At 45.8% G+C, this 19,185-nt stretch overlaps 2 protein-coding genes across 2 annotated transcripts in view; one reads left to right on the top strand and one right to left on the bottom strand.

Moving 5' to 3' along the window:
* LOC104641365 (ras GTPase-activating protein 1-like) overlaps positions 1 to 19,185 on the top strand; it is a 502,600-nt gene that overhangs the window by 192,635 nt on the left and 290,780 nt on the right. The gene's annotated exons all lie outside the window — the stretch shown is intronic.
* The window catches only part of LOC142599153 (ras GTPase-activating protein 1-like), a 109,900-nt gene that overhangs the window by 58,688 nt on the left and 32,027 nt on the right, over positions 1 to 19,185 (bottom strand). The window contains exons 3-4 of the mRNA XM_075738883.1: positions 18,009 to 18,144; positions 17,020 to 17,090 (exon numbers count right to left, since the gene is read on the bottom strand). Of these exons, the coding sequence (XP_075594998.1) occupies positions 17,020 to 17,090; positions 18,009 to 18,144 (207 nt within the window). The remainder of the gene's footprint in view (positions 1 to 17,019; positions 17,091 to 18,008; positions 18,145 to 19,185) is intronic.

Here is a 19,185-nt window from a genome sequence, read left to right as displayed (position 1 = left end):
CAGGCAATACCTATGAGGTACTGAAGCTCATCAACTACTATTTCAATCCAAAATTAGATAGCCATTTTCTATGGAACGTCTCTCATTTGAGAGGGTGTGACAGATGCACCCGCTCTGAGTGTCTTTGGTTCAGGCATTACTGACAAGTAGGCCTGACTGAAATCAGCCGTGCTGTGCAAACCTTGAGAATTGTGCTAGGCCATATCTTCTCAGGAACCAAGGTGTCTAGGCCATGTCTTATCAGGAGCTAACAGTACCAACCTGAGCTGGGACTACACAAAACTAAAAATGCTAAGGCTGCACATACACCAAAAGGGGATTTGACTAGGAGTCAATCACTTTACATGATAAATATCTGTAGCCCTCCCCCGAGCCCATAGAGCTATCCTATTGTGGTGGGTTGACCCTGGCTGAGGGCCAGGTGCCCACCAGAGCCGCTCTATCACTCCCCTCTTTCATTAGACAGGGGAGAAAAGGTACAATGAAAAAAAAAAACAACTTACGGGTCGAGATAAGGACAGGGAGAGATCATTCTCTAATTATCATCACGAGCAAAACAGACCGAACTTAGAGAGGGAATTCATCTTATTTATTACTAAGCAAAACAGAGTAGAGGAATGAGAAATAAAACCAAATCTTAAAAACACCTCCCCCCACCCCTCCCATCTTCCCGGGCTCAACTTCACTCCCGGCTTCAACCTCCTCCCCCCCCAGCGGCACAGGGGGACGGGGAGTGGGGGTTACGGTCAGTTCATCACGCGGTGTTTCTGCCGCTTCTTCATCCTCAGGGGGAGGACTCATTGTTCCCCCGCTCCAGCGTGGGGTCCCTCTCACGGGAGACAGTCCTTCACGGCCTTCTCCAACGTGAGTCTCCTCCACGGGGTGCAGACCTTCAGGAGCAAACTGCTCCAGCATGGGGTCCCCCACGGGGTCACAAGTCCTGTCAGCAAACCTGCTCTGGCGTGGGCTCCTCTCTCCACGGATCCACAGGTCCTGCCAGGAGCTTGCTCCAGCGCGGGCTTCCCACAGGGTCACAGCCTCCTTCAGGTGTCTCCACCTGCTCCGGCGTGGGGTCCTCCACGGGCTGCAGGTGGAATCGCTACACCCCCTCATCCTCCCTCCATGGGCTGCAGGGGGACAGCCTGCTTCACCATGGTCTTCACCACAGGCTGCAGGGGGATCTTGCTCCGGCGCCTGGAGCACCTCCTCCCCCTCCTTCTTCACTGACCTTGGTGTCTGCAGATGTTCTTACATCTTCTCACTCCTCTCTCCGGCTGCAAAAGCGCTCTCTAACTGTTTTTCTCTTTCTTAAATATGTTATCACAGAGGCGCTGATTGGCTTGGCCTTGGCCAGTGGCGGGTCCGTCTTGGAGCCGGCTGGCATGGGCTCTATCAGACACAGGGGAAGCTTCTAGCAGCTTCTCACAGAAGCCACCCCTGTAGCCCCCCCGCTACCAAAACCTTGCCACGCAAAACCAACACACCTATATGGCAGAAGGCTGCACGGCGGTGATCTCCTCCTTGAGAAGGGACGCCTCTCAAGGTTAATCCTCGAGGTTGAGAGATCCCCTACCCAGCATGTGATATCCATAATGAAGTAAGTAATATTTTACATTAGGCCTAAGAGTATATTGTATGCTAGCAACATTTATATATCCAGCTATAGCTTATTACAAGTGCAATAAGCAGCAGAGTATTTGATCACTAAATCATGTAATCATTGTCTAAATTATGATTTAAATAATTTAAATCATTGTCAAATCATTAAATCACTGTTTAATTACCATTCAATTATTGATTAATCACCATTTGATTTTCATTCAATCATCAATTAATTACGATTTGATCATTGTTTAATCATTAATAAAACCATTTTAGTTAAACCCACAACGATGACTTCTCTTAATAATTCATCTGCGACAGAGGGTAACAGAAAATGACTTGAGTACAAAGCAAACAGCAAGAATAAAAAAGCCTAATGAAAATACTTAGAGTGAATTCAGCTACTAATGACCATCTTAACAATGGACATTAACAGCAAAGCCATTCTACATCAGTTCTACTTAAAAGAAGTTCACTAAGTTATTGCGTGGGAGGGTGGTTGAAATTAACCCGGAAACAATTCAAGCTTTCTAAATATTAATTATAAAATTAAAATTAAGTCAAGATTCCCTGAAATACATAAAATCTTCACAAGTACATTACAGTACAAGAGTACACTAATTTGACCTAAACCAGAGTGCTTTGTCCCAGCTTTGCTATGAAAAAAACTATTTTATCATGCAGATCTCAGAAGCCTAGCCAGACACACAGGACTACATTTCAGCTGTATCCAAAAAGAGGGTATCATGGTTTAGCACCAGCTGGCAGCTAAGCACCACACAGCCACTGGCTCACTCTTCCCCCCTTGATGGGATGGGGAGGAGAATCAGAAGAAAAAGGTAAAACTTGTGGGTTGGGATAAGGACAGTTTACTAGGACAGCAAAGGAAGAGGAAAATAACACCACCACCACTAATAAAAGAATATACAAAGTGGGTGATACACAATGCAATTTGCTCACTGCTCGGAACCTGATGCCTGGCCAGTCCCTGAGCATCAATTCCCCCTCCCCAGCCAGCCCTTCCCCCTTATATACTGAGCATGATGTCATATGGTATGGAATATCCCTTTGGCTACTTTGGGTCAGCTGTCCTGTCTGTGTCCCCTCCCAGCTTCTTGTGAAAATTAACTCTATTCTAACCGAAAAACAGGACAGAGGGAGAAAAGGTATAATTTCCTGCAATTCTTGTTACCATAGCAATGAAATGCTTTTTCCTCTTAAGTTGGTAGGTGCAATTAGGCATTTACTGGACTTGATGGACCCTACAATGTATAAGAACAGAAAGAAGCCCTACTTGTAATACACAATTAGGGAGTTCCCTCCTGTCTTACCACCTTATTCTATACTTAGAAGAAGGTCTTCTCAAAGATGAATATCCCCACAGTGTTTTTTAAAGAAGTCAGAATGGACTGGACATGCAACCTTGGGATAAATTTCCTCCCCACTGAGGATATAAAGCTTTCATATAGCTTTCTCTGTAATCTTAGGCTAACAGACCTATCAGGAACCAAATTCCCAATTCAACCATCATGTTCTATCAACTTGTGAAAATAAGATTAGAAATCACTACAAACCTCTTCCGAATCTTCCTTTTTTTTTTCATCTGGAAAAAAATTGACATCTCAAGAAAGCAATATTAATTCCAAGCAACTACCATATGTTCTTCTATTAGACAGACAACTGTTGGTTTTGCATCCTTTCCACATAACATATATTGTGAAAATACAAGGGAAGTGGGGAATAAAGACCATCGTAGGGCTCTGATAACAAGTGAATGTCGCAAACACCCATCTTGACCGAGGGAGTATCGACCAAGGGCAGAACCTGCGGAGACAGGGTGTCGTCTTGGGAGCCCATCCCCCTATTCCTGAAACATGCAGAGAAAGACCGTCTGCTGCGCATGCGTGCCCACGAGGGGTCATTGCTCAGTCAGCCCCAAAGGGAGGGGGACAATGAGACCCCCCAAGACCCCCACAGCCCACCAACTCATTCCAGAACATTCCTGAACATTCCTGAACACATACTGCGCCTACTCAGTGGTGACAAAACCCCACCTATGGGACGTGCACATTGGGTTATAAAAAGGGGAAACACAAGTTTTCGGTGCACACCCGCCACCTAAAGAATTACAACTATGAGCAGAGAACATCGCTGGATCCAAGGGTGGTGATATCTTTTTTTCTTGCCCGACCCCAAAAGGGTGTAACTGGGCTGAGGAATATTGGCAGTCCCTGACAACTGTAGTGGAACAGATAAGAGACTTGGCAAAAGAAAATATGTTTAGGCCCGGAAAGGGAAAGGCTGTGGTTTGTGGTGTCTTGGGAGCTGTGTCGATAGCTGCCCAGAAGGACAAATACATTGTCAAACAAGCTGAGCGGGAAGCAAATGAGTCCCTTCAGGAACTGGTGGAAAAACTACAGGCAGAACTGGAAATGGAACGGGTGAAACGGCAGCTAGCTGAGAAAGCATTAGCGGATGAGAAAAGAATGATGGAAAACTTGAAGGGTAACCTATGAGATGCTTTTGTGAGGGAAAGAGAGCTGAAGTTGCAGCTCCCTGGGGACCTTGAGAGTGAACCCGGATTTTCTAGCTTATCAAAAGAAGCCAACCTCATTGCGAGGGAGGTTGCCCCTCACTATCCATGGGAGGAGCTGAGGGCGGTGACAGAACCTGACCCTACTCCCAAGCTCCGGCCACTTATTAAAACTGAAGTCATGTATGACAGTGAAGATGCGGAACCCGCTGTTACCCGTGAAGAGATACCTTATACTGTTACTGAATTGGCAAAACTACAGGAAAAGTATAGTAGGCAGGCTAAGGAAACTGAGACCTAATATGTGTGGAGGGTCTCCCTGACAGGTGGAGACAGAATAAGGCTTTCGGAGGAAGAGGCTCAGGGATATTGGGGTCCCCGTGTATTTTTGACCATAGATGACAAGCGGGAACCTTGGTCCCTGACCCAGAGGGTGGTGTACTGGGCCGGAGGGTTAGACTCCTTGGAGAGAGGAGATCCTATTGCCATCCCCACCCCTGGAGTAAGCCAGCTTACAGAGAGTGCACAGAAGGCATCTTGCCTCCAACTGATGCAAGATAGGCGCCTAGTTCCCTGCCACCCTTCCCTGATGTTGTTGTTTGCCAATCTGGATCAATTATGGCTGGTATGTGGGGTATGTCGGGAAGGAGGGGAAGACATAAGCGGTGATCCATAGGACCAAGACAGAGAAGAAAACACTCCGCCTCTGAGATAGGAACCTTGTGGGGGGAGGCCTCAAGAAATTGGTTGTGGAAGGAAGATCTAGATAAAGGTTTTCCCCGAGAATTAATGGATGGCCTACCCCTCTCTGGTGGGTTGACCCTGGCTGAGAGCCAGGTGCCCACCAGAGCCGCTCTATCACTCCCCTCCTTCTCTAGACAGGGGAGAAAAGGTATAACAAAAACCTTGTGGGTTGCAATAAGGACAGAGACAGATCATTCTCTAATTATCATCACGAGCAAAACAGACCAAACTTAGAGAGGGAATTCATCTAATTTATTACTAAGCAAAACAGAGCAGAGGAATGAGAAATAAAACCAAATCTTAAAACACCTCCCCCCACCCCTCCCATCTTCCCGGGCTCAACTTCACTCCCGGCTTCAACCTCCGCCCCCTCCTCAGCGGCACAGGGGGACGGGGAGTGGGGGTTACGGTCAGTTCATCACATGTTGTTTCTGCCGTTTCTTCATCCTCAGGGGAAGGACTCCTCTCATCATTCCCCTGCTCCAGCATGGAGTCCCTCTCACGGGAGACAGTCCTTCACGAACTGCTCCAGTGTGGGTCTCTCCCATGGGGGGCAGACCTTCAGGAGCAAACTGCTCCAGCGTGGGTCCCCCACAGGGTCACAAGTCCTGCCAGCAAACCTGCTCTGGTGTGGGGTCTTCTCTCCACGAGGCCACAGGTCCTGCCAGGAGCTTGCTCCAGCATGGGCTTCCCACAGGCCACAGCCTCCTTCAGGTGCCTCCACCTGCTCCAGCGTGGGGTCCTCCACGGGCTGCAGGTGGAATCTCTACACCCCCTCATCCTTCCTCCATGGGCTGCAGGGGGACAGCCTGCTTCACCATGGTCTTCACCACAGGCTGCAGGGGGATCTCTGCTCCAGCGCCTGGAGCACCTCCTCCCCCTCCTTCTGCACTGACCTTGGTGTCTGCAGAGTTTCTTACATCTTCTCACTCCTCTCTCTGGCTGCAAAAGCACGCTCTCTAGCTGTTTTTTTCCTTCTTAAATATGTTATCACAGAGGCGCTGATTGGCTTGGCCTTGGCCAGTGGCGGGTCCGTCTTGGAGCCTGCTGGTATTGGCTCTATCAGACACAGGGGAAGCTTCTAGCAGCTTCTCACAGAAGCCACCCCAATTTGAAACTGCTGGTAAAAATGTGGGCAAAGTCAAACACAAAAAGGAAGCCTACAGAGGGTGGAAGCAAGGGCAGGTAGCCTGGGAAGATTACAGAGAAACTGTCCGAGCAGCCAGGGAGCAGGTTAGGAAAGCCAAAGCCCTGACAGGAATTAGTCTGGCCAGGGATGTCAAGGGCAACAAGAAAAGCTTCTATAGGTATGTCAGTGAGAAAAGGAGGACAAGGAAAATGTGGGTCCCCTCCAGAATGAAACGGGTGACCTGGTTACCCAGGATATGGAGAAGGCTGAGGTAATCAACGCCTTCTTTGCCTCAGTCTTCACTGGCAAGTGCTTGAGCCACACTGCCCAGGTCACAGAAGGCAGGGAATGGGAGAATGCAGAACCGCCCACTGTAGGAGAAGACCAGGTTCGAGACTATCTAAGGAACCTGAAGGTGCACAAGTCCATGGGACCTGATGAGATGCATCCATGGGTCCTGAGGGAACTGGCGGATGAAGTGGCCAGGCCACTCGCCATCATATTTGAGAAGTCCTGGCAGTCCGGTGAAGTTCCCACCGACTGGAAGAGGGGGAACATAACCCCCATTTTTAAGAAGGGGAAAAAGGAAGACCCAGGGAACTACAGGCCGGTCAGCCTCACCTCCGTGCCTGGCAAGATCATGGAGCAGACCCTCCTGGAGACTATGCTCAGGCACATGGAAAATAAGGAGGTGATTGGTGAACAGCCAACACAGCTTCACTAAGGGTAAATCATGCCTGACAGACTTGGTGGCCTTCTATGATGGGGTTACAGCGTCGGTGGATAAGGGAAGGGCAACTGACATCATCTGCCTGGCCTTGTGCAAGGCATTTGACACTGTCCCGCACGACATCCTTGTCTCTAAATTGGAGAGACATGGATTCGATGGATGGACCACTTGGTGGATAAGGCATTGGCTGGATGGTCGCACTCAAAGAGTTGTGGTCAACGGCTCCATGTCCAAGTGGAGAACAGTGACGAGTGGCGTTCCTCAGGGGTCGGTCCTGGGACCGGCACTGTTCAACATCTTTGTCGGCGACATGGACAGTGGGATCGAGTGCACCCTCAGCAAATTTGCCGACGACACCAAGCTGTGTGCTGTGGTCGACATGCTGGAGGGAAGGGATGCCATCCAGAGGGACCTTGAGAGGCTTGAGAGGTGGGCCCGTGCGAACCGCATGAAGTTCAACAAGGCCAAGTGCAAGGTCCTGCACGAGGGTTGAGGCAATCCCAAGCATAACTATAGGCTGAGCGAGGAACGGATTGAAAGCAGCCCTGAGGAGAAGGACTTGGGGGTATTGATTGATGAGAAGCTCAACATGAGCTGGCAGCGTGCGCTTGCAGCCCAGAAAGCCAACCGTGTCCTGGGCTGCATCAAAATCAGCATGACCAGCAGGTCGAGGGAGTTGATCCTGCCCCTCTAACTCTGCTCTTCTGAGACCCCCACCTGGAGTACTGCATCCAGCTCTAGGGGCCCCAGTACAGGAGAGACAATGGAGCTGTTGGAGCGAGTCCAGAGGAGGGCCAAGAAGCTGATCAGAGGGCTGGAGCACCTCTCCTATGAGGACAGGCTGAGAGAGTTGGGGTTGTTCAGCCTGGAGAAGAGAAGGCTCCAAGGAGATCTAATTGTGGCCTTCCAGTACCTGAAGGGGGCCTCCAGGAAAGATGGTGAGGGACTGTTTATCAGGGAGTGGAGTGACAGGACAAGGGGTAATGGTTTTAAGCTGAAGGAGGGTCGATTTAGATGAGATGTTGGGAAGAAATTCTTTACTGTGAGGGTGGTGAGGCACTGGAACAGGTTGCCCAGAGAGGTTGTGGATGCCTCCTCCCTGGAAGTGTTCAAGGCCAGGTTGGATGAGGCTTTGGGCAACGTGGTCTAGTGGAGGGTGTCCCTGCCCGTGGTAGGGGGGTTGGAACTAGATGATATTTGAGGTCCCTTCCAACCCAAACCATTCTATGATTCTATGTGGAAACTGATAGATAGAGGCCAGCCAGGAAAGGAAAGCACCCCCAAGGCCCCTGTACCTCAGAGACTGGCAGCTCCCACGGCTCCCGTCGGGGGGGCAGTGGCCCTCCAGAGTCGGGAAACTTTTTGCACTGTCCCCAGTGAGTGAGCCGGGGGATGGACAGTGGGTATATTTTAGAAGGCTCACTGAAAATGAGCAGGGGGACCCACTGGTAACCTTTCCCCTTGGCCCTTTTAAGACTCCGGTCACTTTTCTGGTAGACACAGGGGCCCAAATGTCTGCTTTAAATGCTGATACTGTTGCAGCAAAATCAAAAGTAACCGAGACTATTGCTACTAAGGGCGATCATTGTATTAGTTAATGTTTATCCAAACAAAGCACTAATTGAGACGTGATTGTCAAGAAGTAGAAGCATAACTGATAAATTGTTAGTTTGAACAACAAGCCCTGAAGAATCGTTGAGGATTGCCAAAGAAGGAGGAAATTAGGGGAAAGGTAATTCCAACAGGGGGAGATCGCGACCATCGACCCATGGACCACCTACCCCAATTACACCACCTACTCAAAAGATAAAGGCGGAGAAAAGAAGTGAGCATGCGTTCTAGTTTGCATGCTAAACAAAGAAATCTAAACCAATCATTTAATAGAATAACAATGCATATGTATTAGAAAGATGAATATGTTAATGTTGTATGTATAAATAACCACTGATTTGGAGCTTTGGTGTGCTGTCTTGGGACAGACGCCCATATCTGCACAAATATGCAATAAAATACCTCTGCTCTGTGTGTATATTGGCGTGTTGCACACTGGGTAAATGAACCCCCAGTTTTGGGACAACAATACCGCAGACCGGAGTGGGATTGTCCCTGATAAAAAACATATATGGGTTACCGATGTATTCGGATATTCCAAACCCCAACCTACAGCCCAAGTGCTGGTTGCCGGAAGACACCACCCCCACTGAGACCGCTATGGTATTGGGAGTGCTCCCCACGAATATTATGGGAATGGATTTATTGAAAGGGAAGTCCTGGACAGACTCGGCAGGGAGGGAGTGGAAGTTTGGGTCACCAGCAACCCTGATAAGGCTTTTGCAGACTGCTCCTACCCTTCCCCCATCTGAAATCGTGAATGTTGAAACCCTATCCCTTACTGCTGGGAGCAAGAGAGGGAATCACTCCGGTGACAAGAGAGCTGCAGGAACAGGGGGTAATTATTCCAACTCACTCCCCTTATAACTCCCCAGTGTGGCCAGTTCGCAAACCGAATGGTAGCTAACGACCTAACCATCGACTATCGGCGTTTAAACGCAAGCACTAGTCCCCTGATGGCAGCCGTGCCTAGTATAGCCGAACTGATTGTCGCCATACAGGAACAGTCCCATAAAATTTTAGCCACCATTGATGTAAAAGATATTTTTTTCATGGTTCCTCTACAGAAAGGTGACCGAGATAGATTTGCATTTACATGGGAAGGTATACAATATACCTTTACTCGTTTGCCCCAAGGATATCAGCATTCGCCTACCTTGGCACACCATGCCTTGGCCCAAGCACTATCAGAAATCACCTCCCGAGGAGAGAGTTAAAACCTACCAATACATTGATGCTATATTGGTGGGGGGCTCTGATGCCACTGCAGTGGGACAAACCCAAAAGAAAATAATTACTCACCTGGAAAGTTTAGAACTGCAGGTTCCAACAGAAAAGGTACAACTCCCCTCCCCTGAGGTGAAGTTCTTAGGTATATGGTGGAAAGGAGGAGTGATGTGTATTCCCCCCGAAACCTTGGCTACTTTAGAACAGATAAAAATCCCGGAAAACAAAAAGGAGCTGCAACATATCCTAGGCTTGCTGGTATTCTGGAGGAAACATATTCGGGATTTTTCTATCATAGCTCGTCCCCTGTACGATTTAACACACAAAAGGGCTACCTGGGATTGGACCCCTATTCATGAGGAAGCCCTAAAATTCTTGGTTTTCGAAGCAGGGGCATATCAAGCTTTGGGCCCAATACACCAAACAGATCTGCTCCAAATTGAATGGGGTTTTGCAATTCATGAGGCATCTATACGCGTGTGGCAGCATGGACCAGAGGGTCCGACCCACCCCATTGGGTTTTATTCACGCAGCTTTAAAGATGCAGAAAAGCGATACTCTGTCTGGGAGAAAGGTCTTTTTGTGGTCAGTCTAGCCTTGCAGGAGGCTGAAAGAATTATACGGCGACAATCAATAATCCTACAAGGGTCCTTTAAGGTCTTGAAGCCTGTACTGGCAGGCACCCCATCCCCTGTGGGAGTTGCACAGTGGGAAACGGTTAGGAAGTGATATGACCAGCTAGAACATTAGTCACACATATCAAGTGGAGGAGGGAGCACCCAAGATGCTCTAAATCCAGGAAAAATCATCCACTCCCTCAGATGAGGACACCCCTTCTTCTTGCATCAAGAAAGCCCCTTCATTTGAATCCCACCTGAAAAAAATGTGTGGTTTACTGACGCCTCTTCGAGGAGGGAGGGGAAAATATGGAAATACCGAGCAGTGACTCTACACGTTGATTCTGGGGAGCAAATTGTAACAGAAGGAGAAGGGAGCACTCAGGTGGGGGAACTGATAGCAATTTGGAGTGTGGTAATGAGAGAAGAAACAGTATTGAACCCGTATACATCTACACTGATTCTTATGCCGTATTCAAGGGATGCACTGAGTGGCTCTCCTTTTGGGAACAAAATCAGTGGGAAGTAAACCTGGTACCCATATGACAAAGAGAAAAGTGAGAAGAGATATTAAATGCAGCCAAGCAAAAACCCATACTGGTGGGGTGGGTAGCTGCCCACCAAGGGGGAGATCACCCAGCACACATTCTGAACATTCAGGTAGACTCACTCACCCGCCTGGCTGTGCTGGCGGAAGAGAGAGGAGAAATGGGAACACTTATTGGAGTGACTACATATGAAATGTGGTCACTCGAGAGTCAAAGATCTTCTTAAGGAGGCTGGGAGCAGAGGATGGCCTGTTACCCAAAAACTCTGTAGCACGGTAATTTCTGCCTGCGGCCTATACCGTACTAGACTGGAAAAGCACCCCTTACAAGATCCTCCACTCTATCTGAGGGATGGGAAAGGACTATGGGAAACCTGGCAGGTCGATTACATAGGGCCTTTCAAGAAATCAGAAGGGAAGCAATATGTGCTTGTTGGGGTGGAAGTAATATCGGGACTCGTTCAGGCCAAAGCAGTAGCACGGACGACCGGGGAAAATACAGTAAAAGGGTTAAAGTTGTGGTTTAGCTTTTTACCTAAACCTAAATCGATTCAATCAGATAACGGCAGCCACTTTACTGTCGGGATGGTCCAGGAGTGGGCAAAAAACAGGGGAATACAGCGGACATTCCATACCCCCTACTATCCCCAAGCTAACTGGATAGTAGAAAGAACAAACGGACTCCTAAAACGTATCCTGAGGCCTCACGACCCTGGGTGGTCCACAAGACTCCCAGATGCCATTGCCAGAGTAAACAGTCGGTGGGGGATAAATGGATGCCCTAAACTTACTGCTTTCTGTCCGACACCCCCCTTCTTGCTCCCTGGAAAGAGGGAGAAAAAGGACCTCGTAAAACCCTTACACTATCCAGGACAACCCATTCTGGTGGACCTCCCAACAGTGGGGGAGGTGCCTCTGACCCTCAAAACTCCACTGAACACCTATTCATGGGTGGCTGCTGATGCCCATGGAAAGGAACACAAGATTAATACCAGCTGGATTGTCCCATCCTTTTAACTACCAATTTGAAAGAATTGGGATCTTTTCCTTTGTTCTTTTACAGGTCTGACTATAGGGAACATCCTCCACCTCAGAAAGTTGAAGCTGATGCTATTTTGGGGAATTTGTACTCCTTATCTGTGTGATACAGAGGGATACATAACCAAACCATGATTGTCAATTCTGCTCAACACTGGCAATTGTGGATTTGGTCCTATGTTCTTTGTCTCTCCCTATGCATTATAGGAACCACAAGCCAAAATGCCCCAAATCCGGCTTGGAAATTAGTTCAAGGTCTTGTTAGAATGTGGGGTTACCAAAATAAAGGTCTGTGTATTACCCTACCTAGATCAGCCAAAGAAGGCTTAAGGTTTTTTATGTCACCTGTAAATCTGTCGTTTATCTTTAATATGACTAATGCCACCTCCGTAACATTCCTGTCACCCAACTGGATCGTCAAGAATAACTGGGCGTATTTTTGGCAACAGACAATGATAAGGTCTGATACATACGACGTTTGGAGTAAACGTCCAAAATGAGCCAAAAATGCAAAGTTATATTCAACAGTGGCGTGCAAAGCTACCAGACCAGCGTTTAATGTCTCTATTCCTTCTCCAATAGATGGATCAAACCCCTTATTTGCTAGCGCCAAAGGGAACATACCTGCTGGAAATACACCAGTAAATCCTCCTGTTATTATTATCCATGGGATCCTCTGTTTGATCCATTAGCAAAACCTGATTTCTATGAAGCAAACTATTCTACTCAATGGTACCCAGAATGGTGTATCCTACTCCCGAATAAGACCCATATAACCTCTCGAGATAGAGGTAATTTGATGTGGACTTGGTCAGGGAACAAAATGGGATGAGTTTTTATAGAGCCTAAGTTTGATCCACCTGTCAGGGAAGTTGAAAGCTCCCTTTTTAATTGTTCTAAGACCATCACTTGTGATTCAGGACCAGGAGATCCTCCCGAAACTTGGTTTATTGATAGTCTCAGAACCCTAATTCGAGATATGTGCACGTGCTGGGGATATCCTTCAAAGGGATGGCAAAAGAGTGACAAAGCTTGTAACCTCACTCTTCTTCTTATTAGACAAAACCGGTGTGGAGTACCCTTTACTCATTATCCCCTACAAGGGACACCCTTAAACATATATATATGCTGTGAATTACACGGATCAATATACCTGTAAAACTAGCATATATCCAGCCCCTTTGGGGTTAGCATAGGGGTGCTCCAATGGAAAATTTTATTCTTAACATTGGAATATCATGCTGGTCTGAGGTGTGGATTGGGTATCCCTTCTTTGTGTCCATCCCATGTTTTTAATTTTACAGTACCTTCCCAGCGATCTCGTAGAGAAGCGGGAAATAATCCAAAGGCCCGCCCTGAATGGGCGATTAATGGAGTCCAAACTCCCAATCATTATACTGCTGGACAACTAGCTGCATTAATGTTTGAGAATATTTTTACCCCTTATGTAACCTTAAAATGGCACCAATTTGTCCTAGAAAATATTACCTGGCAGGTATATCTTTTAAGTAACTGGACATGATATGCTTTTGGAGAATTAAATTTACAGGTCCAACTGGTATCGAAGATGACCCTTCAGAATCGTCTAGCCCTGGATATGATATTGCTTAAAGAACAAGGAGTTTGTGGGATGTTAAATCTCACCGACGGAGAATGTTGTATCACCATACACAACACTACTACCTCAATAGAGGAGGCTCGAACAAAAATTAAGGAGATAACAGGCCAGACGGCCAAACTTTTTCAATCCATGCAACCAAAAGACTGGTTTGATGGCAAGACTCCAAACTCTTGGTTACAATCCATCCTAGGATCCATGGGACTCACAGGATGGGGGGCATGGTTAATGAAAATAGGACTAACATTAGTTGTCGGTTTCATATTCTTAATGATTGGCATAGCTGTTGTTCACTGTATGATTACCCATGTCATCTCTTCCTTCTCTTCTCTCCTTTCCCCCCCTGTTCACTATGTGAGAATCACCACCTTAGAAGATGACCTCCAAGAAGTCAAGACGTCTGTTTGAGCCACGGGGTGGTGTAAGGCCCCTGATAACAAGTGAATGTCACAAACACCCATTTTGACCGAGGGAGTATCGACCAAGGGCAGAACTTCTGGAGGCAGGGTGTCATCTTGGGAGCCAACTCCCTTATTCCTGAAACATGCAGACAAAGACCGTCTGCTGCGCATGCGTGCCCACGAGCGGTCATCGCTCAGTCAGCCCCAAAGGGAGGGGGACAATGAGACCACCAAGACCCCCACAGCCCACCGACTCATTCCGGAACATTCCTGAACACATACTGCGCCTGCTCAGTGGTGATGAACCCCTGCCTATGGGACGGGCACATTGGGTTATAAAAAGGGGAAACACAAGTTTTCAGTGCGCGCCTACCACCTAAAGAATTACAACTACAAGCAGAGAACGCTGCTGGATCCAAGGGTGGTGATATCTTTTTTCTTTTCTTCCCTCTCTTTTTCTTTTTCTCTCCGCCCCTCTCTTTGTCTCTAACTTCGTTTTTGGCACATTGGGGTAATATCGTTATAAGTTTTGCTAAGCCGTTATCTTTCGTGGTTGTGTCGAGTTTTAAGTATTGTTATAACTTTTGCCAAGCCATTATCTTTTGTAGTTCTGCTGAGTATTAAGTAAATTTGTGATTTGTTTGAACCTCTTGAGTAACTGTCATTACTCCTGACTACTGCGCAGAAAATTTAAAAGTTAACCTCACCCTCCCCCACCAAGTGGGACAGGACAACCATCCCATGGATTTTCTTAATAGATCAATGTTAGAAAGGAAATGAGTAGCAGTTTACAGGAAAAAAAAGTAGCGGGGGGGCTGCAAGGGTGGCTGAGCCAATCAGCATTGGGGGCAGCACCTCTGTGATAACATATTTAAGAAAGGGTAAAAACTGATGTGCAACAGCAGCTGGAAGAGAAAGGAATGAGAATATGCGAGAGAAACAACGATGCAGACACCAAGGTCAGTGCAGAAGGAGGGGGAGGAAGTGCTCCAGGCACCGGAGCACAGACTGCCCTGCAGCCCATGGTGAAGACCATGGTGAAGACCATGGTGAAGACCATGGTGAAGCAGGTTGACCTCCTGCAGCTCATGGAGGCCCAAAGAGGAGCAGATATCTGCAAGCAGCCCATGGAGGACCACACACCAAAGTAGGTGGATGCGCCTGAAGGAGGCTGTGACCCCATGGGAAGCCGGTGCTGGAGCAGGTTCCTGGCAGGATGTGCTGGTTTTTGCTGGGATAGAGTTAATTTTCTTCATAGTAGCTAGTATGGGGCTATGTTTTGGATACATGATGAAAACAGCGTTGATAATGCAGGGATGTTTTTGTTATTGCTGAGCAGTGCTTACAGAGTCAGGGCCTAGTCTGCCTCTCACAACACCTCACCAGCAAGTGGGCTGGGGGTGCACAAGAAGTTGGGAGGGGACACAGGTGGAACAGCTGACCCCAACTGACCAAAGGGATATTCCATACCATATGATGTCATGCTCAGCTTATAAAGCTGGGGGGAAGAAGAAAGGGGAGGGGGACATTAAGAGTTATGGTGTTTGTCTTCCCAAGTAACCGTTACGCATGATGGAGCCCTGCTTTCCTGGAGATGGCTGAACACCTGCCTGCCCATGGGAAGTAGTGAATGAATTCCTTGTCTTGCTTTGCGTTGCTCGCACGCGCGGCCTTTACCTATTAAACTGTCTTTATCTCAACCCATGAGTTTTCTGTTACTCTTCTGATTCTCTCCCCCATCCCACTGCAGGGGGAGTGAGCAAGCGGCTGTGTGGTGCTTAGTTGCCGGCTAGGGTTAAACCACGACACAGGACCTGTGAACCGGTGGAGGGAGGAGCCCACGTTGGAGCAGGTTTGCTGGCAGGACTTGTGACACCGTGGGGGACCCACACCACAGCAGTCTGTTCCTGAAGGACCGCGCCCCGTGGAAAGGACCCACGCTGGAGCAGTTCATGAAGAACTGCAGCCTGTGGGAAGGACCCACATTGGACAAGCTCTTGAAGGACTGTCTCCATGCTGGAGCAGGGGAAGAGCGTGAGGAGGAAGGAGCAGCAGAGAAAATGATGAACTGACTGCAATCCCCATTCCCCATCCCCCTGTGCTGCTGGGGGGGGGGGTGGTGGGGGAGGAGGAGGTAGAGAATTCAAGAGTGAAGTTAAGCCCAGGAAGAATGAAGGGGTGGGGGGAAGGTGTTTTTAGATTTGTTCTTATTTCTCATTATCCCACTCTGGTGTTAATTTGCAATAAATTAAATTAATTTCTCCAAGTCAAGTCTGTTTTGCCCGTGATGGTAATTGCTGATGGTAATTCCTGTCCTTATCTCAATCCCCGAGCCTTTTGTCATATTTTCTCCCCCCTGTCCAGCTGAGGAGGGGGAGTGATAGAGCAGCTCTGGTGGGCATCTGGCGTCCAGAGAGGCAATTCAATAACTTTTTAAAATATTAAGATTACACATTTAAAAGCATAATTTGTTCAATACAGACTGTTTCCAAAAGAGAGGAGAGGGAGAAGGAAAGGGAATCATTCTTGCTCCATTTTAAAGACAGAGTTTTTAGGCATAGGCAACAAAACGAGCGCTAGAGCATTAAAGGCAAGCTTTTTTGGCCATGTCTCCTTTTTTTCCTTATTTCAGGGAAAACACTAAAAATACTGTTCTTAATTTTATCAGAGTCAATTCTCACATTCTCTTTCTAGTGGTCAAAGATTGGTTTGGCTTGAACTATTTATCTGTTACTAGCTACTTCTGCAGGCAAATTCGGAGCCAATTTATTTCAAACCCTCACATGAGACATTTTTCGAACAGAAATCCTTCATGCACAAACTTACATTTTTCTCAAAGTGGGTAAGCCTTTAAATTAGTAATGTTCTACTTCTAAACTAAGTTTCATAGTTCTAGCAATTAAATGTAACTCCCCTCACAATTAATAGAAACAGTATACCCAGAATAAAAGTGTTATTGCTATATACATGGGGGGGGATAAAACAAACAAAGAAAAAAGAAAAAGATAAAAAAAGACAAGGAGAGAGATGACAAGACATGAGACAGAAAAAGAAAAGAAAAAAATAAGAGAGGCAAAGAGGCATCATACCTTTAACCTCCCAGAGCATTAAGTCTAAGATGCAATTGGAAAGTATTTGCATAGTGAACATATACTAAAATCATTAGTATTTATAAATACTCCAAGAATTTCACAACTGCTTCTACCTAGTATTAAGACATACCTTATTTCATCAGTTTCTGGCACTTTGGTGTAAGGTAAAATTGCTCGAACTCTCCTTCTATCCTCCACAGGCTACAATTTAAGAGAAGAGTGCAAAGATATTAATTTTCCCTTTCATTCTAGTGTAGACTTCCTCTCCCCAACATTATGCTATTCTGAGGCAAAAGACTGGTAATAGTCATTTGTATCCCTTTGCTAGTTTTAAGTTTTCAAAGGGTCAAAAATAGTAAGAGCAGGAAATGCTTAATTCCTAAAGTTATCTACAACAGCTCTCATTTTGTTTCTAGCCTTGTAACATTATTGGTCACATTATCTCTAAAAATCAAATTACCAATAATGTAATTCTCATGAAAGAGTACTTTAGAACTTTATTCCACTTAGTGGAAATTTATGAAAGTTTAACATTCAGAAACATCTTTATTTGGGGGGGGGGGGGGGGGGCAGACTGCAGGTGTTCGGGGGGGGGGGCTGTTTTTTTTGGGTTTTTTTTAATTACTGATATTGTCCTAAGGATAGTCACTTGAAAAAAGCCCAGATTTCAGGAACTTTGGTTATTTCCAGGATGCATATTTTGAAATCTTTGCTACAAAATAGTAATATTATTTTAAAATACTTTATTAAGTCAGTGTAAAACTCTATAGAGACTAACTACATTACAACAGTGCTCTTTCCTAGCCAAGAACCGCACATTTTCTTGTTTATCTCAGTTTACATACAATGTTATTACTACATTGGGAGATAACTGCAATACCTGATATCTAGCTTTCTCATTACAGATTTTCATTAAAAAACAATTTTTTAATCGTTACTATCATTTCTATCAGTAAGAACGTGTTTATATATTCCTTATACTTCACCATACACTGAGACAGCTCTAGAACTAGGGGAAGTTGTCTACAATGCTTTTTTCATTGAAAACTATGAATATTGAATGCAAGATTAATTATATTAATATTTAAGTAAATGACATTTAAAAATTTTACTACTTGCCTCTGGAGGTGCTACTGGAAAGAATAGTTTTTCCCCCTTCAGCAAACAAGACACATGACTGTAATAACCAATTAGGTCCGAGAGTGAAGCAAAGCGACGTCCACCAATGTAATAGTCTCCACACATGGCAATAATCCTGTTGATAAAGAAAAGGAAGCTTGACAGAAGAAAATCTTTTGCTACAAATCATTGGGGTGTTTTTTTTTGTTGGTTTTGTGATTTTTTTTATTTTTTAAAAGGAAGTTAGGATAACGTTGAGTTTTTAAAGCAGGCTGTCTACATTCAACAAAATGCAACACTACAAACTCAAAAAAGTAAGCAGGATTTGCTAGAACTAAATGAAATTAAACACAAAAATGTAATTACCAGCATCCTGGAGAAACGACATACTACATTAGTAGAGGTAACAGCATTAATACTTCTATCATGCAGGACATGCAGCTTATATGATAGGACTGTATAAATTTGGCAAAGTATCAATATATTTTGGAAACAAATAACTGCACTTAATTATACAGTGCAGAATACTGAAATATCTTCAAAAATTAGTCACTTTTCTACAGTTAGTCTAGTATCCATGCTAAAACATAAGAAATAACTTTGTAATAATAACGTACTCAATTTAAAAGTCTCCTAATAAATAGGAAAAATGCTTAAAAACAACCCCATTTCAATAGTTTAACACAAAAGACGGTTCTTATAAAATTGCTCATCTTACTTGCTAACTTACGTAGTTCAGGTAGGGGGGTGTATGTTTGGTTTGGGGGTTGCTTGGGTTTTTTTGTGGGGTGCTGGGGGTGCGTATTTCAGTACTCAGATTTGTGAACACACTTGTCATACCAAAAAATGGAAAATACCATGTCTGTTCATATTGCTATGCAATACAAGTTCTAAAAAGTCAAAACAATATTTTTGACCAGACAATCCAAAGAAACAATCAGTTATGTAAATTGATGGCATCAAGAGGACCAGCAACACAGAAGTTGGACAGCAGTCCTGTGTAATAACGCTGCTTTAAAAATGCAAAGAGCTATCTGGAAAAGCAACTTGGAGAAGGGAGAAAATACTGACAGAGGGATTGAACTATTCCTTTAGTTATACGTAGGGGAAAAAAAAGTGAATGAGACATTTAATCTACTCAAAGAATATAATTCTTGGTAAAAATTGTGAAATCAGC

The sequence above is a fragment of the Balearica regulorum genome, chromosome W, assembly GCF_011004875.1.
Source record: "Balearica regulorum gibbericeps isolate bBalReg1 chromosome W, bBalReg1.pri, whole genome shotgun sequence".
In the NCBI taxonomy this organism is placed as follows: domain Eukaryota; kingdom Metazoa; phylum Chordata; class Aves; order Gruiformes; family Gruidae; genus Balearica; species Balearica regulorum.
The sequence above is the reverse complement of the archived record's forward strand: the minus strand, read 5'-3'. Positions and strand labels throughout refer to the sequence as shown.